The 27025-nt window shown below is 44.8% G+C and overlaps 1 protein-coding gene and 1 long non-coding RNA gene across 2 annotated transcripts in view; one reads left to right on the top strand and one right to left on the bottom strand.

The window, feature by feature from the left end:
• camk2a (calcium/calmodulin-dependent protein kinase II alpha) overlaps window positions 1–27025 on the top strand; it is a 40608-nt gene extending 13583 nt beyond the window's left edge. Inside the window, exons 4-18 of the mRNA XM_026180969.1 lie at window positions 8961–9015; window positions 13648–13713; window positions 13797–13869; window positions 15124–15226; window positions 15565–15648; window positions 15957–16051; window positions 16200–16322; window positions 16410–16493; window positions 16724–16766; window positions 18684–18724; window positions 22627–22675; window positions 22846–22921; window positions 24008–24102; window positions 24196–24424; window positions 26082–27025. Coding sequence (XP_026036754.1) covers window positions 8961–9015; window positions 13648–13713; window positions 13797–13869; window positions 15124–15226; window positions 15565–15648; window positions 15957–16051; window positions 16200–16322; window positions 16410–16493; window positions 16724–16766; window positions 18684–18724; window positions 22627–22675; window positions 22846–22921; window positions 24008–24102; window positions 24196–24424; window positions 26082–26085 — 1220 coding nt within the window. The 3' untranslated portion in view covers window positions 26086–27025. The remainder of the gene's footprint in view (window positions 1–8960; window positions 9016–13647; window positions 13714–13796; window positions 13870–15123; window positions 15227–15564; window positions 15649–15956; window positions 16052–16199; window positions 16323–16409; window positions 16494–16723; window positions 16767–18683; window positions 18725–22626; window positions 22676–22845; window positions 22922–24007; window positions 24103–24195; window positions 24425–26081) is intronic.
• Window positions 2136–5057, bottom strand: LOC113029997 (uncharacterized). The gene is made up of 5 exons (XR_003273531.1): window positions 4926–5057; window positions 4161–4226; window positions 3652–3810; window positions 3098–3190; window positions 2136–2843 (listed from the first exon to the last, which is right to left on the bottom strand). It is a non-coding gene; the product is annotated as an uncharacterized LOC113029997 (long non-coding RNA).

Genomic DNA, 27025 nt, shown 5'->3' with positions numbered 1-27025 from the left:
AGCTACAATGAAAAAGACACAAAGCTGGAGTTATTCTGTGTCTTTGCTGCACAGCTGCCTCTTCTTCTCTCTCTCCTGTTTCTACTTCAATCATGAAACTGATCAATGATCAGCTGATCGTCTCTCTTGTTTGTTGATCGCCCACTTTGCGCCAGAAAGAGGAAACCAGCGGATGTCGCGCTAAACAGCAGCAGCACGTTTAAGCTTGATCAGCTGTTGTTAGAATTGATTTAATATTAATTTACCCTTCATTCTAATTTGTGTTGTACAGTTATTTCATTTTTAACCTTAATTTATATTTTATTCCTTCATAGTTAAATTTACCCTTTTTAATTTTTCATATTTATTTCCTATCTTATTCATAGCCTTTTCCTTTTTTTGTTTTCTTTAGGTCACGAGCAGTTGTCCAAGCATTTCACTACATATCGTACTGTGTATGACTGTGTACGTGACAAATAAAATTTGAATTTGAATTTGAATTTGAATTTGAATTTCTAGTATCAGCTGATGTTTGCTGGAGCCACAGCTGTAAAGCTGCTGGTCATGATATCAGTTTGTATATGTGGTGAGAGGGAAACATGAAGATGAAACCAGGAGACGTCCTTACTGAATCATCAGAGCTGTGATGGAGAAACAGGTTTACCTTTTACACTCAAAAAAATGAAACGTTGACTTTAATTAAAATTATTTTGTCAACAGGTTCCACGAAATTGAATTATGTTAGTTTAAAGCAAAAATCTTTAGTTCATCTAATTTAAAAAAACTACTTAAGATTAACAAGACATATTTAAGACTAACTAAATCAAGTTATGTTGTATGAACAAAGATGATATATTTTCAGGTTAGATAGTTTAGATTAGTTACTTCAACACATTTCTTATTTGTGGCAGTAAAATGTTAAATTTAAGTTAGATTAATTCAAATATTATATTTTCAGCCACCTTGTGCTTTATTAATTAGTTTTACATAAATCTATTTTGTCAACAGGTTCCACACAAATGAATTAAGTACATCCAACTTATTTTTTAAAATTTATTTTATTGCCAACACATTCAGTGAGCATTTGTGTAAACCCAGTCCAAAATAAAACACAACAGCTCATTAGGGTTAGTAATTAACAGTATGTAGACAGATGCAACATCAAGACTTTAAATTAAATGTCTGTATCTACCAGAAATAGAAGAGAAAAAAAACGCATTGAAGATCACATAACACATTGATAAGATGACACTTGAGTTATGCACATGTGATGCTAGTAAGGTCTGTGGAGTGTTTTTTTCTTTTAGTGTCTAAAATGGATAGCAAAGTTGCTATTTGCAATGATTGCTTAGGGTCAGTCCAGTAACACAATGCCAAAGTGCTTTCCTTTAACAATACAAAGTGGAGTGTCCACCTCAACAGCCACAATTTAAAAAAAATTTATGTAACAACAACAACAACAACAACAACAACAACAACAACAACAATAATAATAATAATAATAATCATAATAATAATAATAATAATAATAAATAGTCCACTGATATTAGCAATCAAAGAAAATTACATCACCATCCCAAATAAAACTTTAACAAAACATGCCAACATTATGGTCTAACAATAAAACAGCTTGTCAGCGTTCAGTTTTTTTGCAACAGCACAGCAGTAACCATTTAACACTTGCCACTGTCAACATTTATTTTACTAGTGTTTGGGCAAAAAACTTCAGATGTAAACATTTTAACATGGAAACAATTGTTCGTCTTTAAAAGTCCACAAAATATACATTCATCCTGCATTCCCAACTTGGATGATCTGATATCCTCGTGTTGGTGTTGTTCCCAGACCATCATGAAAATGTTGTCACATTGTTGTGACGTTATTCTTTTGCGCGCCAAGCCATTCGTGCATTTATGAAATTCCAATGTTGCAAGGACAATATCAGTTCTGCTTACTGTTTATTAAAGGGTTACGGTTAGGGTTAGGGTCAGTTGATCGGCGGACAGAGGCGGTTTCACGCAGCTTAAGTACAGTTTTTTGTTTTACGCCAGTTTTTCCCGAAGTCGCAAAAGTATGACGTCACAACATTCTGATTGGTCACTTGCAATGTTGATCCTGGAACAACATTTAGTATGATGATCTGGGAACAACACCAACACGAGGATATCAGATCAACCTCCTAACTTACCCTTATTTTTAGTATGTATTGCAATTACCTTTACAATGCACACAATGTAACACAAACAGAATATGAACATATTTCCACCTCATAACAATATGCCTTGAACGCTAATATACACACCACCCTTCAACATTTCTGGTGCAGTATCATCTCTCAATTAAATCCTTTAAATCTCAATACTTTTGATTGTCTCTTACTAGCCCCCCCACAACAGTAAAATCTCTCAAATTGTAGTAGTTTACAATCTTTTCAAAATTTTCTAAATTTCTCTCATGTAATTTTCCCTTTATCTGTCATTTTCAACAAATTACCATTTTATTCCCATTCAGCCTCCGAAAAACTTCTGTCCATCTGACAGAACATTCATCATCCAAGTTAAGGGTTGGCTTATTCATTCAGTTTATTCTTGAGCATCTGTACCTTGGTCAAGAGTCTGCTGACATACAGATGAAGGAAGAGCTTCTGAAGTACTTCAAAGAAAGCTTTCAGTCTCGAGGTTAACTGAGATTCAGTGCGTATGTCCCACCCATTAAGAGTGCACATGCAGAGGCCAGGTCTTCCAGGTCATGCAGGACACCCGAGATGGTTATACCCACATCGGCTGGAGGAGTGCTGGCATCAGCTCTTTCGATGGTAAAGATAGCAAGGGTAATTTGTTCCAGCTCCCTCTGAACAGCTGTAGCTTAGACACAAAAACATAGAAAAATGGCATCCAGTTTAATGAAGTAAACACAATATTAGGAACATGCACCCCAGTGTGCCACTATTTCAGACTACAGATTCAACAATAAATATACATAGTTTGGGTATACAAGAAGATTTCCCAAAACATTTAAACAGGTTCCATGCAAATTACAACAACAACAACATGCAACAACATTAGTTATTCAAAAATTTGGTTTAATACAGATAAAAAACTAAACTAAATTTACCAACCAATTATTCTTTGAAGAGGATGCTTGGGTCTTCATTCAGGTAAAAAGGTAGTGCCCTGAGGACACACTCCCTCCCCTTTTCAATAGTTTCCTTCTGTAGAGAGTGGCAGAGATACAGGAAGAGAAAACAGATATACTTTAAGATGACACAAACTCACATTATACACAAAATGAATGACATATCCACTGCACAGATAGACATGAACACAAGACCAACTGATCATCACATGGACATGAATAGTTAACCTGTTGGGCAGGGTTTCCACCACAATATATATGTCCATAATGGAGGTAAAGACAAACTAATACATCATCTTTTTTTGCATTCAAAAACTGATCTTTAACATAAAAACATTCACTTCTGGTTTAACCCGAAATTGAGGGATCAAATTTTACATATGTTTAGGTAATTTTAGTTTTCCAACGTTTTGAGTACCAAACTTTGTCTTGCTTAATATAAATGTAAGTGCACTGTGCAGCTACCATACACTAGCTGTTTAAATTTGAAAATGATCTTATTAGCCATAATATTTTGCTACCAACAGAATAACGCACCTGTGTGGCTGGGGCCAAAGTTTGTCTAATTTTCTTCCCTGCAACGCCTCCTTTTTTCTTGAAGACTTTTATGAGCTGGCCATTGGTGTATTGGTCAAGTTGTGCAAAAAGCCTTGGAACATGTGCAGCAGTAGTAATCCTCACATATTCTGCTTCCACCTGAAAACATGTCAACAAACACAACATACTGTACTGTAAATATACATACTATATGTACACATATACAAACTAAAACTAATGTAGTAAGACCTCATTAAAGCTATAATTTTAACACAAACATTTACACAAAATGCTAATGGAGCCATTACAGCTTTTATTGTTATTTGTCAAGTTCCAAAAAATATTGATCACAGCTGATCTGAAAAGAATTTCATGCCTCAGGCCCTTGAACTGCAACCTTTACCATGGTTCAGATGTGGAGACGAAATAACAGGGGCATGGGATGGGTCACAAAAGAAAACTTAACTTATAAAACAGTTTTGTTTTTAAAAGTATAACAGTTCACATACCACATACAAGCTCAGCAATACCACATACACCACATCAGTATAGGAGGGAGCAGGTAAAGGCAGGATCTGAGATTTATAAAGAAAAACAAGAAATTCATTCCTTAATTTCAAGAAGCAAATTATTGTTTGAATTACAACTAAATAAAATACTACTCAGAAGAAAAGCAAGAGATTGACACTGCCATGTGCTAACTTTCTATAGAAGCAATTATCACCAGGTCTGTCGACCTCCATTGTCTGTCCACTCATATGTCTTGAATAATTTTATTAAAAAAATTAAGTGTGTACTTTCACAAACTGTAATTTATAACTACATTGATATGTATAACTCCGCTAGGAAACATGCTGTATTTACAGACCATTTTTACATAATACAGATTACTGATAGAGCAGAACAATGGTGTCACAGTGGCTTTCGCCCTTGACTTTTTGGATTTTAAATGTCACTTTATGCTATCCTTGCTATCCTATTCGATATTTACGACTCTCGGATTACAGTAAAGGAATCCCAAGAAAGCAAATGGAAAAATAACCCCTTGAAAGAATAACCCCATGAACCCCTGTAGCTAATCCCTTAATAAAACAAAAAACAATAAAAATGTTTCTTACACAGTCCACAAAATAAGCATGTCCAGGACCCAGTAAAACTAATGTAAAACAAGCACACGCAAACGATATAACATGTCTTGTAAGACAAACGCAACATATAACCATGCTGGACGTGTAGATACTACACAACATAGTCAAAGAAAAAAGTGGTCTTACCTCTCAAAGAAACAGCAGCTTGGCGCCAAAACAGCCTTTTTCAGTTAAATTTGAAGTCTTGCGCATGAGCAGGCACAAGCCGTGAAACCTTGTTGTTCTTCGCGGTTTTATTACAACTGTTTTTGCATTACTGCCACCTTGTGGATATACAAAGTATATCGATCCTAATTGACTTAAATGTTATGCCATCAAGTAACACATTAGTATTATGTACGTTGAATAATAGACACAATTACGTAGACTTGATTAGAAAAACATATGTTAACTTAACAAAAACATATATTTTAAGTAAAATGAAAATAAATAATTAATATACACTGAACAATCCCCCTCATTCGTTTTTTTGAGTGATAGGTGACATGAATGAGTTGAAGTTATGAACTGTTTCTGAGAGACAAATAACACCAGGATGTTTTTCTATGTAGCTGACAGCTGGTAACTGTGCAGGGGCGGGTCTAGCAAAGTGTTGCCAGGGGAGCAGGTAGGGCATTAACAGGGAGAGGGGGGCACAAAGACATACTTTCTTATTATCATTTAAAATGTCTAGCTTTTAAAAAATAATTATCTAAATCTTACAACAAACGATTGATAGATTGATGCATATATACCATCAGAACAGTGTACATCACTGTCACAGCAGTGTTTGTTTTCATTCAAAGGCTCTAGTCAAAATGCTCGGGATGATTTTTTGTCCCAGTCCAGCTCTGTATGCAGCTCATCTGCAGTCTGGTGTTACCTACATCTTCCTATTCAGAAGGCAGAATTTCCGAGTTCTGAGTACAATCAAAGCACCACGACTGCAGTTTTTGTGTTGGATGTAAAAGGCGCACATGACGCTGTGACGTAGGCTAGAATCATGGCAGCAGTCAATGACGGTCCAGGCGTGGGATTTCTCTCGTGGAAATGTGCACATTATCTTTTCCTTTCTATTGGTCGGTGGCACAGTGCACTGTGGCAAGTAAGCAAGCTAGAAGACTGCAAAGTTATGGAAGCAACACATTAACAAGAGAATTCTGAGTAAAACCAAAGTTACTTTCCCTAGTAACTAGTTACTTTGAAAGTAACGAGTACCTTGAAGTAACTGAGTTACTTTTGAGAGAAGTAACTAGTAATGTAACTAAGTTACTATTTTAAAGTAACTTACCCAACACTGGTCATTACTAGTTAACGTTAAAGGGATGGTTGGCTCAACAGAGCTCTGACTGTTTGTCAGCCTGGCTACAGAGCTGAAGAGAAACCTGGGGTTGTTCTTATTGTCTTCACTCAGTGATGAATAGTAAGATGTTCTGGCTTGACTGACGTGAAATCCATGATCCTGATCCTCCACACTGATACTGGCTCACTTCTGCTGGGCTCAGACAAACACGTCTTTGTGGAGGCTGTGACTCTGTTTACCCCAGAAGAGCTCTCCCAACGAAACACATGACTCCAGTGTTGTTGTTCTGAAATCGATCAGCACGCTGGAGCCTGAGCTCGTACGATGGCAGCAAAGATGGATGTCTGTGGTAAACGTAACCACGGGCCTAATGCTTCAGTCTCTGAACGGCCCCCTGCTGAGCAACAGCGCCCCCTGTAGGACAGGACGTCCAGAGAGTCGCAGTTCTGCATTAGATTAGGAAATCTCTGACTTCACCTATCAGGAAGCTACATCCATAGTTTATGAACGATCATTATGGTTGATCTGTGATGTCATTAGTGGGCGTGTCCTTAGTGTAATATCTGTGTTTTATTAGTGCTGAGAGTCTGCTCTGTGCACCGAGGCAGCAATGTGAAAACCCTGTGGCTGTGCAGCAGGATGCCGGCGCTGCCTCTGAGCCCGCAGCTCGACTTAATGAGTGTTCATCAGATCATGTGTGAGCCGCCTCTCCTGGTAATGACGTTACAGCGAGCAGCGAGCCTTCTGCAACATGAGGAGCTCCGTTTGACGGCTGCCTGCTGCCAGGCACGCACAGGGGGCTTCACGCGTCCTCAGATGAGCCCGTGGACAGCTTAATGAGTGTGTGGGAAACGCCTCAGAGCTCAAACCACTTAAACGCAAACTGATCTGTGTGCGGCCGCCACTTCCTGTGAATAATTCAGAATAAAAGCCCAGCAGGAGGCGCCGCTGCTGTGGGCGGGTCCAGTCTGAGCGCAGAGCACAGACCCTCACACCGAAACCTCCAAAAAACAAACTGTGTGCTCGATGGAGTCCAAACAAACTCACCGCCGTCAGTCAGATGTTCAAATATGACCTCGCGTGGACCCAGCCGGCCAATCGGCAGCCTGCAGCTGAACAGAGCGGCCAATCATTGCCTTGTGTGGGCAGGCGATGCTCTACAGATACTGAGGAGTGTTACGTAACCCTGAGTGTGTGTGTGTGGTGTTGCTAGGCAACAGAGTCCATAGGTGAAGGAATCAAAACCATCTATCCTCCTACACACACACACACACACACACACACACACACACACACACACACAGTACCTGTGTGAAAGCACTCAGAAAGAAATAATCAGGTTTTCTCTCAAAGCACTCCTACACAGTACAGCAGCGGGATTTAGTGTGTGTGTGTGTGTGTGTGTGTGTGTGTGTGTGTGTGTGTGTGTGTGTGTGTGTGTGTGTGTGTGTGTGTGTGTGTGTGTGGGCAGCAGCCTCTCTCTCCTCAGCTATAATACTTCCTATTAAACAATATAAGCGGAGAGCAGAAACAGACGCCTTCAGTCGGGCTCAGAGACGTCATCCAACAAGTTTCTCAAACTGCGAGGACCCCGTCACAGGAAGGACCTGATTAACTGTGACACGCCGTTTAAGAAACTCCATGTTTGATTTTCCAGAACAGAAATCTGAACGTTCGCTCTGTGAATTCAGGATGAAACGTCTTCTCGCACATCACTGCATAAATCACTAAAACCAGAACAACTGTCCGGATGTAAATCATCAGGTATCAGTTTAAACTGGACCTCTTCTGCTTCTCCTCACTTCCTGTCACATGACCCCTGCCCCTGTGCTGGATTTTCATATTAAACATGAAGCTGGCGATCGTGGCTCAAGAGTTGGGAGTTTGTCTTGTAATCAGAAGGTTGCCGGTTCGAGCCCCGGCTCCGACAGTCTCGGTGTTGTGTCCTTGGGCAAGACACTTCACCCGTTGCCTGGTGGTGGTCAGAGGGCCCGATGGCGCCAGTGTCCGGCAGCCTCGCCTCTGTCAATGCGCCCCAGGGCAGCTGTGGCTACAATGTAGCTGCCATCACCAGTGTGTGAATGGGTGTAAAGCGCTCTGGGGTCCTTAGGGACGAGTAAAGCGCTATACAGACACAGGCCATTTACCAAGTTTATATGAATGGTCTTGGTGTATGTGCTGTGATCCCTGTGAGCCCACAGCTCAGGCTGTTCAGGAATATTCAGTATCACAGCTTTATAGAAGCTCCGCCCACCCGCTCAGCCAATCAAAAGTAAGAGGGGAGGAGCTTAAACTTATTGTTTTAGACTGAGGATGAACTGAGTCTGAGTGTCAGACAAAGAAGTCTTATTCTGATCTGTGAGTCATGCAGAGCTGCTCTGAGAGTCGCCTGTGAGGACGGGTCGGTTTAAATGTGTCAGAAGAAACCAGCATGGCTGATTCGCCCTTAGCCCCGCCCAGCTTGGACGGCACGCTCACTGACACATTACTAACAGCCACAGTCGGTGTTCAGCTTTAATCTTCAGCAGTTTCCTGTATGTATCTGCAGCCTTTCTAACATACAGCAGGGGGCGCCTCTTCTGCCCTGATTGGATGCAGTGTATGAGGAAATAAGCGTCCTGGTCAGCTGATCGGTGAGTTCAGTGAGGTGACAAGTTTGTGGTCTGATTGGATAAAACAGGAAGTTCATTTTGGAGATGCTGGTCAGAGTCACAGCAGAGCAGGAAGCAGGAAGGCTTAAGGGTGGCAGAGGGAGAACCAATGACTGTGACCTCTGACCTCGGCCAGCAGCTGCGTGGCGAGCAGCTGCGTGTGCGCTCTGTGGGGTTGACGTGGTGTAACGGGAAAATAAAATGTCTGCTTTCCTTTCTGTCTTCCAGTTCGGCTGCATGACAGCATCTCGGAGGAGGGGCATCATTACCTCATCTTTGACCTGTGAGTGTCTCGTCATGCTGTTTGTGACACACCTGAGCTCCTCACATCCACACTGAAAACACCACGAAGGCTCCGTGACGCCACCAGTGGGTGGTGTCACTGTGGCTACAACTGTCCTTTATACCGTGTTTTTGACCCCACCCACACCCCTTTCTTACACCACCACCAATGAAAACCACAGAAATCAGTGAGACAAGCAAACAGAATCCAAATATTCAAACAGAGGTGAAGCACATCTGTCCACAGGTAAGCAGCTTATCCACCCAGTGTCCTCCACCTACAGCCCCTACATTCAGAGCCCCTCCACCCAGTGTCCTCCACCTACAGCCCCTACATTCAGAGCCCCTCCACCCAGTGTCCCCACATCCAGAGGTCAAAACTGTGCAGTTTCTTGACGTTGTGTGGTTGTGTGTCTCAGGGTTGTGTAGTTTCTTGACGTTGTGTGTTGTGTGTCTCAGGGTTGTGTAGTTTCTTGACGTTGTGTGTTGTGTGTCTCAGGGTTGTGCAGTTTCTTGACGTTGTGTGTTTGTGTGTCTCATGGTTGTGTAGTTTCCTGACGTTGTGTGTCTCAGGGTTGTGCAGTTTCGTGACGTTGTGTGTGTGTCTCATGGTTGTGTAGTTTCCTGACGTTGTGTGTCTCAGGGTTGTGCAGTTTCTTGACGTTGTGTGTTTGTGTGTCTCATGGTTGTGCAGTTTCATGACGTTGTGTGTGTGTGTGTGTCTCAGGGTTGTGTAGTTTCTTGATGTTGTGTGTTGTGTGTCTCAGGGTTGTGTAGTTTCCTGACGTTGTGTGTCTCATGGTTGTGCAGTTTCATGACGTTGTGTGTGTTTGTGTGTCTCATGGTTGTGTAGTTTCCTGACGTTGTGTGTCTCAGGGTTGTGTAGTTTCTTGACGTTGTGTGTTGTGTGTCTCATGGTTGTGTAGTTTCCTGACGTGTGTTGTGTGTCTCATGGTTGTGTAGTTTCCTGATGTTGTGTGTTGTGTGTCTCATGGTTGTGTAGTTTCCTGACATTGTGTGTTGTGTGTCTCATGGTTGTGTAGTTTCCTGACGTTGTGTGTCTCATGGTTGTGCAGTTTCATGACGTTGTGTGGTTGTGTGTCTCAGGGTTGTGTAGTTTCTTGACGTTGTGTGTTGTGTGTCTCAGGGTTGTGTAGTTTCTTGACGTTGTGTGTTGTGTGTCTCAGGGTTGTGCAGTTTCTTGACGTTGTGTGTTTGTGTGTCTCATGGTTGTGTAGTTTCCTGACGTTGTGTGTCTCAGGGTTGTGCAGTTTCGTGACGTTGTGTGTGTGTCTCATGGTTGTGTAGTTTCCTGACGTTGTGTGTCTCAGGGTTGTGCAGTTTCTTGACGTTGTGTGTTGTGTGTCTCATGGTTGTGCAGTTTCATGACGTTGTGTGTGTGTGTGTGTCTCAGGGTTGTGTAGTTTCTTGATGTTGTGTGTTGTGTGTCTCAGGGTTGTGTAGTTTCCTGACGTTGTGTGTCTCATGGTTGTGCAGTTTCATGACGTTGTGTGTGTTTGTGTGTCTCATGGTTGTGTAGTTTCCTGACGTTGTGTGTCTCAGGGTTGTGTAGTTTCTTGACGTTGTGTGTTGTGTGTCTCATGGTTGTGTAGTTTCCTGACGTGTGTTGTGTGTCTCATGGTTGTGTAGTTTCCTGATGTTGTGTGTTGTGTGTCTCATGGTTGTGTAGTTTCCTGACATTGTGTGTTGTGTGTCTCATGGTTGTGTAGTTTCCTGACGTTGTGTGTCTCATGGTTGTGCAGTTTCATGACGTTGTGTGTGTGTGTGTGTCTCATGGTTGTGTAATTTCCTGATGTTGTGTGTTTGTGTGTCTCAGGGTTGTGTAATTTCCTGACGTTGTGTGTTTGTGTGTCTCAGGGTTGTGTAGTTTCTTGACGTTGTGTGTTGTGTGTCTCAGGGTTGTGCAGTTTCTTGACGTTGTGTGTTGTGTGTCTCAGGGTTGTGTAGTTTCTTGACGTTGTGTGTTGTGTGTCTCAGGGTTGTGTAGTTTCTTGACGTTGTGTGTTGTGTGTCTCAGGGTTGTGCAGTTTCTTGACGTTGTGTGTTTGTGTGTCTCATGGTTGTGTAGTTTCCTGACGTTGTGTGTCTCAGGGTTGTGCAGTTTCTTGACGTTGTGTGTTTGTGTGTCTCATGGTTGTGCAGTTTCATGACGTTGTGTGTGTGTGTGTGTCTCAGGGTTGTGTAGTTTCTTGATGTTGTGTGTTGTGTGTCTCAGGGTTGTGTAGTTTCCTGACGTTGTGTGTCTCATGGTTGTGCAGTTTCATGACGTTGTGTGTGTTTGTGTGTCTCATGGTTGTGTAGTTTCCTGACGTTGTGTGTCTCAGGGTTGTGTAGTTTCTTGACGTTGTGTGTTGTGTGTCTCATGGTTGTGTAGTTTCCTGACGTGTGTTGTGTGTCTCATGGTTGTGTAGTTTCCTGATGTTGTGTGTTGTGTGTCTCATGGTTGTGTAGTTTCCTGACATTGTGTGTTGTGTGTCTCATGGTTGTGTAGTTTCCTGACGTTGTGTGTCTCATGGTTGTGCAGTTTCATGACGTTGTGTGTGTGTGTGTGTCTCATGGTTGTGTAATTTCCTGATGTTGTGTGTTTGTGTGTCTCAGGGTTGTGTAATTTCCTGACGTTGTGTGTTTGTGTGTCTCATGGTTGTGTAGTTTCCTGACGTTGTGTGTTTGTGTCTCATGGTTGTGTAGTTTCCTGACATTGTGTGTGTGTGTGTGTGTGTCTCATGGTTGTGTAGTTTCCTGACATTGTGTGTGTGTGTGTGTGTGTCTCATGGTTGTGTAGTTTCCTGACATCGTGTGTTTGTGTGTTTCATGGTTGTGTAATTTCCTGACGTTTTATGTTGTGTGTCTCATGGCTGTGTAGTTTCCTGACATCGTGTGTTTGTGTGTCTCAGGGTTGTGTAATTTCCTGACGTTGTGTGTTTGTGTGTTTCATGGTTGTGTAATTTCTTGACGTTGTGTGTTTGTGTGTCTCATGGTTGTGTAATTTCCTGACGTTGTGTGTTTGTGTGTCTCATTGTTGTGTAATTGCCTGACGTTGTGTGTTTGTGTCTCATGGTTGTGTAGTTTCCTGACATTGTGTGTGTGTGTGTGTCTCATGGTTGTGTAGTTTCCTGACATCGTGTGTTTGTGTGTTTCATGGTTGTGTAATTTCCTGACGTTTTATGTTGTGTGTCTCATGGCTGTGTAGTTTCCTGACATCGTGTGTTTGTGTGTCTCATTGTTGTGTAATTGCCTGACGTTGTGTGTTTGTGTCTCATGGTTGTGTAGTTTCCTGACATCGTGTGTTTGTGTGTCTCATTGTTGTGTAATTGCCTGACGTTGTGTGTTTGTGTGTCTCATGGCTGTGTAGTTTCCTGACATCGTGTGTTTGTGTGTCTCATTGTTGTGTAATTGCCTGACGTTGTGTGTTTGTGTCTCATGGCTGTGTAGTTTCCTGACATCGTGTGTTTGTGTGTCTCATTGTTGTGTAATTGCCTGACGTTGTGTGTTTGTGTCTCATGGTTGTGTAGTTTCCTGACATTGTGTGTGTGTGTGTGTCTCATGGTTGTGTAGTTTCCTGACATCGTGTGTTTGTGTGTCTCAGGGTTGTGTAATTTCCTGACGTTGTGTGTTTGTGTGTTTCATGGTTGTGTAATTTCTTGACGTTGTGTGTTTGTGTGTCTCATGGTTGTGTAATTTCCTGACGTTGTGTGTTTGTGTGTTTCATGGTTGTGTAATTTCCTGACGTTTTATGTTGTGTGTCTCATGGTTGTGTAATTTCCTGACATCGTGTGTTTGTGTGTCTCAGGGTTGTTTAATTTCCTGACGTTTTGTGTTGTGTGTCTCATGACGTTGTGTGTTTGTGTCTCTCATGGTTGTGTAGTTTCCTGACGTTTTATGTTGTGTGTCTCAGGGTTGTGTAATTTCCTGACGTTGTGTGTTGTGTGTTGTGTGTCTCATGGTTGTGCAGTTTCTTGACGTTGTGTGTTTGTGTGTCTCATGGTTGTGCAGTTTCGTGACGTTGTGTGTTGTGTGTCTCATGGTTGTGCAGTTTCGTGACGTTGTGTGTTTGTGTGTCTCAGGGTTGTGTAGTTTCCTGACGTTTTATGTTGTGTGTCTCATTGTTGTGTAATTGCCTGACGTTGTGTGTTTGTGTCTCAGGGTTGTGTAATTGCCTGACGTTGTGTGTTTGTGTCTCAGGGTTGTGTAATTTCCTGACGTTGTGTGTTTGTGTGTCTCAGGTTTGTGTAATTTCCTGACGTTTTATGTTGTGTGTCTCATTGTTGTGTAATTGCCTGACGTTGTGTGTTTTTGTCTCAGGGTTGTGTAATTGCCTGACGTTGTGTGTTTGTGTGTCTCAGGGTTGTGTAATTTCCTGACGTTTTATGTTGTGTGTCTCATTGTTGTGTAATTGCCTGACGTTTTATGTTGTGTGTCTCAGGGTTGTGTAGTTTCCTGACATCGTGTGTTTGTGTGTCTCAGGGTTGTGTAATTTCCTGACGTTGTGTGTTTGTGTGTCTCAGGGTTGTGTAATTTCCTGACATCGTGTGTTTGTGTGTCTCATGGTTTGTTCAATTTCCTGACGTTTTGTGTTGTGTGTCTCATGACGTTGTGTGTCTGTGTGTGTCAGTGTGACAGGTGGAGAGCTGTTTGAAGACATCGTAGCGAGAGAATACTACAGTGAAGCTGATGCCAGGTAAGAGACGCACTCTTCAGACTTCTTCTGCTTCTGTGCTGAATCTGCTGCTGACCTCTGACCTCTGACCTCTTTCTGAACAGTCACTGTATCCAGCAGATTTTGGAGGCGGTGCTACATTGTCATCAGATGGGCGTGGTCCACAGAGACCTAAAGGTACCCGACATGTCAGGTGACATAATCTCTGACAGCTCCACGTGTCCTGAACCGCAGTTCTGTGCAGCGATATGATTGGCCGCTGGGGCCAGTGGGGGAGGGACATCTTTACTGCCACAGTACTGTCTGGGATCCTATTGGCTGTCTGACCGCCGAGTTCTGTTAATAACCTGCTCATAACCAGCAGCAGGAAAATCGATTATTTGAACGAGGTCTGGCTTGTTAAGCCTGAATTATAGCACGTGTGATGATTTAACAGCCGCCCACACAAACACAGTGTTTTCATGACAAACAACACACCAGCGTTACACACAACAGTAATCAGCTGCTCATCAAAACATGAACAGCTGATTACAGCAGACGGGTGAATTGAGCCCAGAGCTGCTGGTCTCTGATGAAAGACGGGAAGAAACCAATGAAACCAAGACTCAAGTACGCGAGTCCGTGCTCGTGTACTCGGCGAGCACGGACTTGCCGAGAACGCGAGCACGGACTCGCGATTTGCACAATTGGAACACCAGCGTACTTGATGATGTCACAGGTCCAGAGTTTTTACTGCCGTCGACTCTTAATTTAACTGATATTAATATGTTATGAAGCTTTAATCTTTAGTCTCAGCCAAACCGATTTACTCAGGAACAAATAAAACACTGAAATAAACCAAACATTAACATTTCGAAGTGATCTAAGTGACTTATATATCATGTTTAACCTCAGTAGCGAAAGACCGTGGGGGGTGGGGGTTCAAAAGGATGTGCCAGGAGTCCACTGTTGTCGCCGGCTCTAGTGATCCTCGACCTCGCTGTGTGCTATGGAGCTGGCGGGTGACGGACGTCTCCGAAAACGTCGGAGCACGTTTGGAGATATGCGATATGTTGATAAACCGAGCAGATATTTGAAGCTTACACAGCTACATTCTCACTTGAAAATAACTTAAACGTTTATTTTGTGACCCAGAAATATTTAAACGTTTTCAGCCCCGCTCGTCCACCATTGCCGCCATTGGGTTTTGTACCAAGTCTACACAAGTCACCACTGATGCATGCTCAATAAAACGGGCGGACGGGAACACATCCGGGATTTTTTGGCGTTCTTGGCCTGATGCGTACTTGAATTGGAACAGTACTATACGCACAAGTACGCGTATTGAGACAGGCTCCAAGTCCTCTAACGGTCCTGTTAGCATCCTTAGCACCTTTCGTGCAAACCAGTGCGGTTAGAGTTAGCGTGTTAGCATGTCTGTTGTGTCTGCAGCCTGAGAACCTCCTCCTGGCCTCCAAGTCCAAAGGAGCGGCGGTGAAACTCGCCGACTTTGGCCTCGCCATCGAGGTGGAAGGAGACCAGCAGGCATGGTTCGGTAAGAGCACCAAGTGATGGTGATGATGATGATGGTGATGATTGTGTAGATAATGGTGATGGTGATGAAGATGATGATGATAGTGATGGTGACGATGATGATAGTGATGGTGATGATGATGATGGTGACTGTGGTGATGGTGGTGATGATGATGGTGATGGTGACGATGATGATGGTGACTGTGGTGATGATGATTATGGTGATGATGATGGTGACTGTGGTGATGGTGGTGATGATGATGGTCTTCATTAATCTAAATTTTTTATTTGTGCCGCTTTGTCACATAAACAAGGGTCTTCCAAAACAGCAACTGTGTGTAAACATGTGTTTGTTTTCAGGCTTTGCGGGGACTCCAGGTTATCTGTCTCCAGAGGTCCTCAGGAAGGACCCATACGGGAAAGCAGTCGACCTCTGGGCCTGTGGTGAGTCTCTACTTCCTGTTTCTACCGTTTCTTCTTTCTTTATGTTTCCTCCACTCATGTGCAGTTTGTTTATTTTTTACTCGGGGTTCATGTCCAGGGTGTTGTTTTCACGTTTAGTGTTTTACTTTCTTTATTTTCAGTCTCTGAGGACATTTTTGTCTCTTTTATCTTTCACATTCATTCCTTCTTCCAGTTTTTTTTTTAGCTTTTATGGTTTTTCTGTCTGTCTGTGGATTTTTTTTTATATTTTATTGCATTTTATTTTTGTCAGGTGTATTTATTTAATTTTTTATGGTCTTCTGTCTCAGGTGTAATTCTCTACATCCTATTGGTCGGTTATCCTCCATTCTGGGATGAAGACCAGCATCGTCTGTACCAGCAGATCAAAGCTGGCGCCTATGATGTAGGTCACATGACATCACGACTGTTCACCTGTACTTTATTGACAGTTTAACCATTGTGGGCGGGGCTTTAACACCTTTGTTATTACAGTTGTTCTAATTTAAACTGGTCCTCTCCTTGCCTCCTCTCCCTGTGTCCTTGCTTCCTAGTTTCCTTCCCCGGAGTGGGACACGGTGACTCCTGAAGCCAAAGATCTCATCAATAAGATGCTGACCATCAACCCGGCCAAACGCATCACAGCTGCCGAGGCGCTCAAACATCCCTGGATCTCTGTGAGACCCTCTCACCTTTGACCTTTGACCTTGTTCTCTGTCCTGCTCTGCTCCTCACGATGATGATGATGTTCTTCTTCCTCCCAGCACCGATCCACAGTGGCATCCTGCATGCACAGACAGGAAACGGTTGAGTGTCTGAAAAAGTTCAACGCCAGGAGGAAACTGAAGGTGGACTTTCAAAATAAAACCATGAAGTTTTAGTGTTTTTAGTGACCACGGAGGAAAAAAGTTTCCAACGCTCAGATTTGTGGTCACAGCTGCTTTTGACTCTTTGTTGTTTTAAAGGAAATGTTGAAGTTAATCTGTTTTAAATTCACATAATAATCATTTTTAGAAAATCAGAAATAAATTCTGTCATAATTTTCTGTGCTTTTATTTTTATCCCTTCTTTCCTTCAGGGAGCCATTCTCACCACCATGTTGGCCACCAGGAATTTCTCTGGTAAGACCCCCCCCCCCCCCCCAAACCCACCCAGTGTGGCTGTCCCCTATTAACTGTCAGTAAGTCACACAGCTTGTGGCAGCAGCAAGTTTGACCTTTGACCTGCAGGTTTGTGTTCCAGTAGCAGGAGGTTGCACAGAGAAATCCACCAGTCAGCTGCCAGCTTACACACAATAAACACGTTATCTGTGTGTGTGTGTGTGTGTGTGTGTGTGTGTGTGTGTGTGTGTGTGTGTGTGTGTGTGTGTGTGTGTGCAGCAGCTGTCCCAGACATTCACACACACTGAGCTCTAAAGATAGCGGGGAAACCACCGACACAGCCGCAGCGGCCAAAGCAACACACGCCAGGCTACAAAAAGACGAGACGTGCACAACCGGCTGAAACACCACAAAGACGGTGTCACATGACACGTAGTGTGATGTCATAATGGGTGTGCGACACAGGCGGCTCGGCGAGCATGATGGCCCTGTCAGTGTGTCTGTGTCCACAGTTTTCCCAGGCTATGTTTGCCCCGCCCACTTGCTCCTGTTTCACAAGCGAGGACTCAGAAACAGTTTTAGGTCGACTGTTGAGACGACGGCGCTGCATGAAGAGTCCACAGATATTAAACACAAACGCTGGAATAATTCAACTCGTCTTCATCTGCACAGCATCAGATGAGCTCGATGCAGTTTTACTGTCACATAAACAGAGGAAACAGTCAGACAACACTCTGAGAGGCAGCTCTCAGGGACAGGGGAAGGAAAAACTCTTAACAGGAAGAAACCTCCAGCAGAACCAGGCTCAGGGAGGGGCGGGGCCATTCTACTTTTAAATACTCTAGGAACAACAAGTAGGCCTGCAGAGCGAGAGCGAAGTGCTCTAATAGGGTGATATGGTACTACAAGGTCATTAAGATAAGATGGGGCCTGATTATTTAAGACCTTGTATGTGAGGAGCAGGATTTTGAATTCTGGATTTAACAGGAAGCCAAAACAGGAGAAATCTGCTCTCTCTTTCTAGTCCCTGTCAGGACTCTTGCTGCAGCATTTTGGATCAGCTGAAGGCTTTTCAGGGAGTTTTTAGGACTTCCTGATAATAATGAATTACAGTCGTCCAGCCTGGAAGTAATAAATGCATGAACTAGTTTTTCAGCAGGATATTTCTGAGCTTTAGAAAAGTGCTGAGCAACATGCAGACTGATGTTAAATTAGCAGATATTTGAATGGAGTTTGGTCGTTGGTGTAAAGCAGGGGTGCCCAATCCCGGTCCTCGAGAGCTACCGTCCTGCAGCTTTTAGATGCATCCTTGTTCCCACACACCCGAATCAAATGAATGGCTTGTTATCAGGCCTTTGCCAAACATGATGGCATGCTGAAGAGGTAATCAAACCATTTGATTCAGCTGTGTTGGAGTAGGGATGCATCTAAAAGCTGCAGGATAGTAGCTCTCGAGGACTGGGATTGGGCAGCCCTGGTGTAAAGTAAACAGTATATTTGATGTTCTTGTCATGTGAGCAGAACAAACACATGTTGTGATACTGAGCTGGTTGTTCTGAGCTCTCTGATTGGCTGTTTGCTGCTGGACCTGAGCAGAGGACGTGTTTCCAGATGCACGTGTTCAGCGTGGACGCTCAGGAATGCGTGCACACTTTCTGCTCTCCAACTATCTCAAGTTGGTCCTAAATTTGGCCTCGCCGCTCACTGAGCGACCCACATGTCACGCCGGGAACTCCCTGAATCTGCAGCAGGAAGTCTGAGTATTTTTACTCCGACATGTGACCCACTGTCTTCAGTCTGTGCTGCGATCAGACCGCCGGCTGAAGGGCACGTGGGCAGAGGTCCTGGGTACGATGCCGTCTCTCCTGTTTGCTGCTTTTGTTCCTTTCTTCCTGACTCTGCTGCTTCTCTCTCTCTTTGTTCTCATCCCTCGCTCAGGAGGAAAGAGCGGGAGCAACAAGAAGGCCGACGGAGTGAAGGTAACCTCATCATCATCATTATTTTTCAGTGTTATGATGTCTGACATAAGGTGAGTGTCACAGAGCTGAACTCCCACCTGCATGGATCAGTGTCGTGTTCACTCAGTAATAAGATGATAAATGTGTTGTTTCCTCTGTACAAACACATCAGAGGTTGGAGCTGCGATGCATCACCTCACAGCTGTTCTGGTGAAAAGCCAGAAAATGCTGAAAAAATCAACATTTAAGTCATAAAATTAAAAAAGAATTACAAATCTGAAAAACTGGATGAATGAAATTAATGCAACAAGAAACATTAAAAATTAAAATAACATAAAACTGAAACAAAGTGTCAGTAAAGGCGTGGATGTAGGACTGACTGTGTGCAGATGACACAGTTATACACAGAAATAAGATCATATATTAGCAACTGTAGACCAGCTGCAAGATTTTAAAATAAATGAATCCACATGTTGACCTGTGTGCTGGTCATTCTTCCTGCAAACAAAGGTCAGCTGGTGTAATCAGGTACAATAAGAACATACACAGTGACATCGTGTCTCTGTGGTTAAAATTATGTTTTTATATTTACGTATAAAAAGACAGTTTAATTTGTAGAGCTCCGTCAGTCATCACGACGCCTGCAATGATGTTTGCTGTGTGCACACTCAGCGTTACACTCCAGCCTCAAACACACCTGCTAATAACACACGTGGGTTATGACAGTTGGAAGAAATAATATTTGCAAAATATTCCCTTTTTGCCTCTTTAACAGTGTTCTGGTAGCGATGCCAGCAGTCTTTGAGAATTTGAAATGATACATGCAGTTTATCCTTTTTCCGCTTCTGTTCTGCTCGACGACATTCCCTCTTAACAGCACGACTGCTCTCATTAAACCAAGGCTCAGGTTTAGCCTTAAGCTGCCTGGTTTTTAAAGGAGCCACAGAGTCCATGATTTTTTTACAGCAAGAATTAAACCAGGAATGTAGGTCTTCTGTATCAGAGGAGACAAAGTCAGAAGGCCCGCCGAGCTGATTAAAAGCAGCAGAAAACTGTGCAGCAGTGGCGGGGTTAATAACCCGACAGCACCGAGTAGCAGCGCCAGATCTAACTGCGGTATATGTCAAACCAACGTTGAATAACACAGGCATATGATCTGAGAGTGCACAGTCACAAATCTCCAAGTCAGTGACAGGCAGACCATATGACAGAACAAGGTCCAATGTGTGTCTGTGCTCATGTGTAGGGCCACGTACAGACTGTACCAGGCTAAAAGAGTCAATAAGGCTTAAAAAGTCCTTTACCAGTGGCTTATCAGGACAGCATACATGTATATTAAAATCTCCAACAATAAGAACACTATCATAGTTGGGCATAATCCCAGCTAAAAAATCGGAAAAGTCGTTTATGAAGTTCTTATTGTATTTCGGGGGGCGATAGATGACAGCGCAGAAAACCGGGTTTGTACGACTCACCTCGAAGGAGGTGTGTTCGAAGCTGGAGAACGAAGGCTGTAGAAAACACTGCTTACATTTAAAATCCTTTTTGTAAACAGTCACTGTGCCTCCACCTCTGCCTGACGTCCGTGGCGAGTTAAAATAGCAACAATCCACAGGTAAAAGTTCAGATAGAACACTGGACTCACCAACACTCAGCCACGTCTCAGTCACACACAGAAAATCCAGATCATGGGAACTGAAGAAGTCCCGAAGAATAGAAGTTTTGTTTAAAAGTGATCTGGTGTTCACCAGGCCAATCCTAGCGGGAGCTGGAGTTGGCGCTCGGGGTTCAGGAGGTCCAGAAACCCGCCGCAGCGATCTCAGGTTCCGATAATGTTGACAGCGGAGGTTTAGCCTGGGAGGGCATGGGCAGCGAGGCCGAGGAGCATCATCATCAAAGCCGACCACAGGCACCAAACAGGCATCAACAGGGTCCAGAAAACGCCGAGACGCAAACAGCCTTGGCAAGAATCCATGCACTGGTCGGAAAACAGCAGAATAATTCTTTAGGTAAACCTTTAGCTTCACCAGGCGACCGCTTCGTTTACCCCGGCGACGATGACGCTTTCGCCGGGAAGGTAGCGTGGGAACCCGGTACAGGTAACCCGGGGTTTCCGATGCAAATGGGGGCAGGGGTTGCTGCCCACCAGCTCCAAAGGACACAATATTTTGGACCACAGGTTTGAGGTCCAATAGTGTCTGGCGATCATACCTCAGCAGAGACTTTGTTTCGTGGATGACACAAATTAAAAATAACATAAACAGGAACAAACATGACAGTGACAGACGAGCAGCCACACACACCGGCGCCATCTTGACCAAACCGAATCCATCCGTCTGTCCGTCCATTCATCCATCCTTTCATCCATCCGTCCATCCATTTATCCATCCATCCATCTGTCCGTCCATTCATCCGTCCGTCCATCCATCCATCCTTTCATCCATCTGTCTGTCCATTCATCCGTCCGTCCATCCATCCATCCATCCTTTCATCCGTCCGTCTGTCCATTCATCCATCCGTCCATCCATTTATCCATCCATCCGTCTGTCCGTCCATTCATCCGTCCATCCATCCATCCATTCATCCGTCCGTCTGTCCATTCATCCATCCGTCCATCCATTTATCCATCCATCCATCTGTCCGTCCATTCATCCGTCCGTCCATCCATCCATCCATCCTTTCATCCGTCCGTCTGTCCATTCATCCATCCGTCCATCCATTTATCCATCCATCCATCCATCTGTCTGTCCATTCATCCGTCCGTCCATCCATCCATCCATCCTTTCATCCATCCGTCCATCCATTTATCCATCCATCCGTCTGTCCGTCCATTCATCCGTCCGTCCATCCATCCATTCATCCGTCCGTCCGTCCATCTATTCATCTGTCCATCTGTCCGTCTCTCCATCCATTCATCCATCCGTCCATCCATCCATCCATCCATCCATCCATTCATCTGTCCATCCATTCATCCATCCGTCTGTCCGTCCATTCATCCGTCCATCCATTCGTCCGTCCGTCCGTCCGTCCATCCATCCATTCATCCATCCATCTGTCCGTCCATCCATTCGTCCGTCCGTCCGTCCATCCATCCATTCATCCATCCATCTGTCCGTCCATCCATCCATTCATCCATCCATCCATTCATCCGTCCATCCATTCATCCATCTATCCATCCATTCATCCATCCATTCGTCCGTCCATCCATCCATCCATTCATCCGTCCGTCCATCCATTCATCCTTCCGTCCGTCCGTCCATTCATCCTTCCGTCCGTCCGTCCATTCATCTGTCCGTCCATTCATCCATTCATCCATCCGTCCATTCATCTGTCCGTCCATCCATCCATCCATTCGTCCGTCCATCCGTCCATCCATCCATTCATCCATCCATCTGTCCGTCCGTCCATCCATCCATCCATTCATCCGTCCATCCATTCATCCATCTGTCCATCCATTCATCCATCCGTCCATTCATCTGTCCGTCCATCCATCCATCCATTCATCCGTCCATCCATTCATCCATCCGTCCATTCATCTGTCCGTCCGTCCATCCATCCATCCATTCATCCGTCCATCCTGTCCATCCATTCATCCATCCGTCCATTCATCTGTCCGTCTGTCCATCCATTCATCCGTCCGTCGCCAGTCTGTTGCAGGGCTCACACACAGAGACAGACAACCATTCGCACTTACATTCACACCTATAATTTAGAGTAATCAATTAACCCATCCACACAAACGAGAGGAGCAAAAACTGTAAAGCTCGCTGAAGAATAAGAAAATAAGAGTCTCAGTTTAAACGTCCCTGTAAACGGTAATCACTCTTCAAACACACTGGAAACAGACGGAAACAGCAAAGTGGAAACTATGGTGGGTGTGGTTAGATGGGACTCCGCCCACACTGACTCTTCTTCCTCTGCAGGAATCCTCTGAGAGCACAAACACCACCATCGAGGACGAAGACACCCGAGGTGAGGACGCACAGACACACAGCGAGTGAGCCGGGACGCTGCTGAACCAGCACTAACCTGTGTGTGTGTGTGTGTGTGTGCATGTGCGTGCGTGCGTGTGTGCGTGCGTGTATGTGTGTGCGCGTGTGCGTGCGTGCGTGCGTGTGTGTGTGTCCATGTGTGTGTTTCAGGGAGGAAACAGGACATCATTAAAGTCACTGAGCAGCTCATCGAGGCCATCAGCAACGGAGACTTTGAGAGCTACACGTATGTAACCAGCACTGAGCACGCTCGGGCAGAAGGAATGTTTGTTTGTTTGTTTTTGAATAAAACCATCAAAGCGTTGAGAAATCCCTGACACGAGTGAGCCTCACAGAGGGCGGAGTCACCCTTTAACGTACCTTTGGGCAGGTGAATCAGTGCTTCTGATGGAAACATCTGGAACATCTCCTGACGCTGCCCTCGCTCCTCTCTGAAGCTGGTGCCAGCAGAAATAAATCAGTGATTGAAACTAGCCAATCAGACGTCCTGATCAGTGGCCAGTCTTTAAATGCTGAGAGCGAATCAGCATCCTTTAACCCAACAATACAAACGAGTCGTCTTCTGACCCACGCTCAGCTTTTCCCCAAATGTTACAAACACTTCAGTCACGCTCGCTCTCCTGCTCACAGAGCGCTTTGGTGACGTCGGCGTCGCTGTAAACATCACATCGATGTATTTAACTGTGGCTCGGCCTGAATCTCCAAACTGGCCCAAACGATCCGGCCTGGCCGTGATGTTGAAGGCGCCCTGTTTAATGAACTGATACTTCCTGTTTTCTAATCTCAGACATCTTTGATGAATGGCTCGCCAATAAAATCTGTTTTTCTGTGTGTTGATTGAACCGTTAAAGTTTTATAATCGCAACAACAGTCGCCTCAAGGTGCTTTATATTGTAAGGTAGACCCTACAGCAATACATACAGAGAAAAACCCAACAATCATATGAGCAAGCACTTTAGCGACAGTGGGACGGAAAAACTCCCATCCTAAGAAAACAAAAGAAATCAAAGCAGGAAACACATTTATGCTAATATGTGTAACAAAGTGTCCTGCAGGTGTTTCAAAGTGACAGATATTTCATCTATGAGTGATCGATAAAGAATAAAAGCTATAAAACAATGAAAGTTTGGGCTGCTGATCCGGGCTTGAAGGTTCACAGAGACGGGGGTCAGAGCTCCGACAGGATCGTGTTGTGCGTGTTGTGCGTGTGCGTGTTGTGCGTGTGTGTGTTGTGCGTGTGGATGGTTTTTTTCACTTGCTCCCTGTTAAACGTGTCTCTGACTCGTCTCAGTAAACGATTCTCTCCCTGCAGTAAAATGTGCGACCCGGCTGTGACGGCGTTCGAGCCCGAGGCGTTGGGGAATCTGGTCGAAGGCCTGGACTTCCACCGCTTTTACTTTGAAAACTGTGAGCTGAAGCAGACTTCCTGTTACACCTTGCTTTGTAAAAAAACTCTCAGAGGTCACCTGACCATGTTCACCTGTCCGTCTGTGTCTGCAGTGTGGTCCAAGAACAGCAAACCGGTGCACACCACCATCCTGAACCCTCACATCCACCTGGTGGGCGACGAGGCCGCCTGCATCGCATACGTCAGGGTGACGCAGTACATCGACTCCAACGGGACGCCTCGCACCGCCCAATCGGAGGAGACCAGGGTGTGGCACCGCCGTGACGGGAAGTGGCAGATCGTGCACTTCCACCGCTCAGGCTCCCCCTCCACGCTGAGCAAGTAAGAGCAGGTCAAAGGGCAGCGGGGCGTTTGGGGCAGCTGGGAAAAACCAGCATGATAACGAGCTGCACGGAGAAAACGTGTGAAGAGAGGCAGGATCGGCGAATCTGATCCTCAGCAGACATCAGTGAAGTCATGCACGTGTATATTCCTCAGCACTTTGTCAACACCAGTTTTCTCCATGCTTAGTATATTTGCTCTTTTTACCAACGACACATTCACTGCAGGTGGTTGGTGCTGAATCATCCCTCATATGAAACGCTGTGAAGCTGTTTCTGCATCACGCCTTCGCTCTGCTTCATGTCGATGATAAATGAATCTGGGTGGAGGTGGAGCTGCTTATTTTAGCCCCACTCGTGTTTGCAGACTGAATCTGAGCCAGACTGTCGTTCCTGAGAGACAAAACCCAGGAACCAACGAACCTGCCGCTGTTACTGATGCATCAGACCTCAGCAGCAGTGCCCTCGTACAGACTGTCCACTCGAGTGGAAAAAGTGCAGTCGAGGGTTCACACCAGGTGCTGATCCACAGTCGGTGTGCTGAGGACAGGAGGACCGCACAGAGGCTCAGCAGGTCTGCTGTGAACAGCAAAATGACCCCAAACCACGACAAGCATCCACCACACACTGCTCAGGAAAACTGAAAGGGACACTTTTAAATCACAGCAGCCAGTCGGTTAAACCTCTGATTAGTTCAGTAGTAGAGAGACTGTTAATCAGTTTCAGCTGCTCTGACGTTCATGAAATCAACTAGCACAGGCAGTCCAACTCCTCCAGCAAATCAATACATGCCAGTGTCAGAAGGTTTGTGTGTCTCCCAGCACAGTCTGCAGAGCATGGAGGAGACTCCGGCCGTAGGAGGCCATCATCAGGGCCGGTATCAGAACCGAACGAGGATATCCAGAGCTACACGATGACCTCCAGCAGGCCGCTGGTATGACAAGTTTAGCTGCATGCCCCTGGTACACTTGACATCCTGGTCAGTGGCCTCACCCACTAGTTCGGCCGGGCGCACACAGTCGCCCTCCACCACCTACGATGTACCCTGACCTCCAGCTGGCCGCTGGTGTGAACATCTCTGACCAAACAACCAGACTTCATGAGGATGGCCTGAAGGCCCGACATCCTCTATAGGCCCTGTGCTCACTGCCTGGGAGGCGGAGCCATAGAACAGCAGACTTGGCTGGTCCACCCTGAGCACATGTGACTGATGTGAAAGGGTCTGGAGAAGCTGTGAAGATGCTGCCTGTAGAGCGTGACCAGGCTGGCGGGGGGTCAGTGATGGTCTGAGATCCATCATCTGATCAGGAGCCTGAAGGCGTCAGTAACATGAACGAGAGGCTGCATCATCGCTCACTGTGATTTTCAGGGTGTTTGACTTCCTGACACGTCCAGGTGTTTCTTGACGTGTTTTTACTGATTTACTCAGCTGATTACATCTGCTGCTGTCTTCCGATCAGCAGATTCGACTGTAACTACAGCGTTACCTTTCAGGGTGGGGGGCTGGTCCGAGTGTGTCTTTGTGTGTCTTTGCTGCTGTGACGTGATGCAGGTAAAATGCGTGTCGTGGACTCGTCACTGTTCAGCAGGTTGAATCGTCTGTGTTGTCAGACATTGTTGATTCAGTCGCTCACAAACACGTTTGGTTTCGTCTCCAGCTAACTTCCAGAGTGAGTGGATCTTTGATGGGGCCACCGTCGCCGTGACAGCAGTTTGATTGACAGCAGGCCGGGCCTCTGACACCAACCATTCAGGATTTTGTTTGAGGAGTTTGGAGAGGAGACGACGGGGCCAGAAAGCTTCACTCCAACAAGTGAACTGCATTACCAACCAACCAATCAGCTTCCTCTTCTCAGCTTGTTTGGACTTTGCTTCCGCCACGCCCCCTTGTGATCAGCCAATCAGATTGTAATAATGTTTGGAAACCTTGTATCTCCAGTTTGTTCGAGTTCAGGAGGTTCAAACCTTCAGATGTTTAACAGGACCAACACCTGCACACCACAGCTCCCCCTGTGGACAGAACACGTCACTACTGTGTGTTAGCTTCACCCAGCATGTGGTTAGCCTAGTTTAGCACAAACACTGGAAGCAGGGGGAAACTGTTAGCATGGCTCCACCCAAACAGCCCAGTGTTGCCTCCATCTACATGACGTGTTGTAGCTGATCGAGTGTAGACGTAGAAAAAGTTTCCAGCTTTCATTTTTGCTCCTTGTTACGTTTCTCACGGATCTACTGACCCGTTGGCTGCACAGACTTAGCTTTTATAGTGTTCGCGTTCACGCGTTGGTTACCTTTAGATATTAAACAGGAAGTACGAGCCTCGCCTTTAGACGTGTGGGAGATACAAGCTTTCCTGAAACTACAGATATTTACATAAAGGAACAAAAACATATATTATATAGATGTAATGTGATATAATACTATGATCAAGAGCTGCTTTGGTCGCTACAGATTATTTAGATAAATGAACTCGTGACTGAGACTCGAGCTGAGCCACACTGACAACAGCAAACAGACCAATTATATAATATAAACCTGGAAAATCAGGATTATCTGATTACAGTAAAAAATATATTAATAAAAACACTTTTTTCTTCCCGTA

This window comes from Astatotilapia calliptera, chromosome 10 (assembly GCF_900246225.1).
Source record: "Astatotilapia calliptera chromosome 10, fAstCal1.2, whole genome shotgun sequence".
NCBI lineage: Eukaryota > Metazoa > Chordata > Actinopteri > Cichliformes > Cichlidae > Astatotilapia > Astatotilapia calliptera.
The sequence above is the reverse complement of the archived record's forward strand: the minus strand, read 5'-3'. Positions and strand labels throughout refer to the sequence as shown.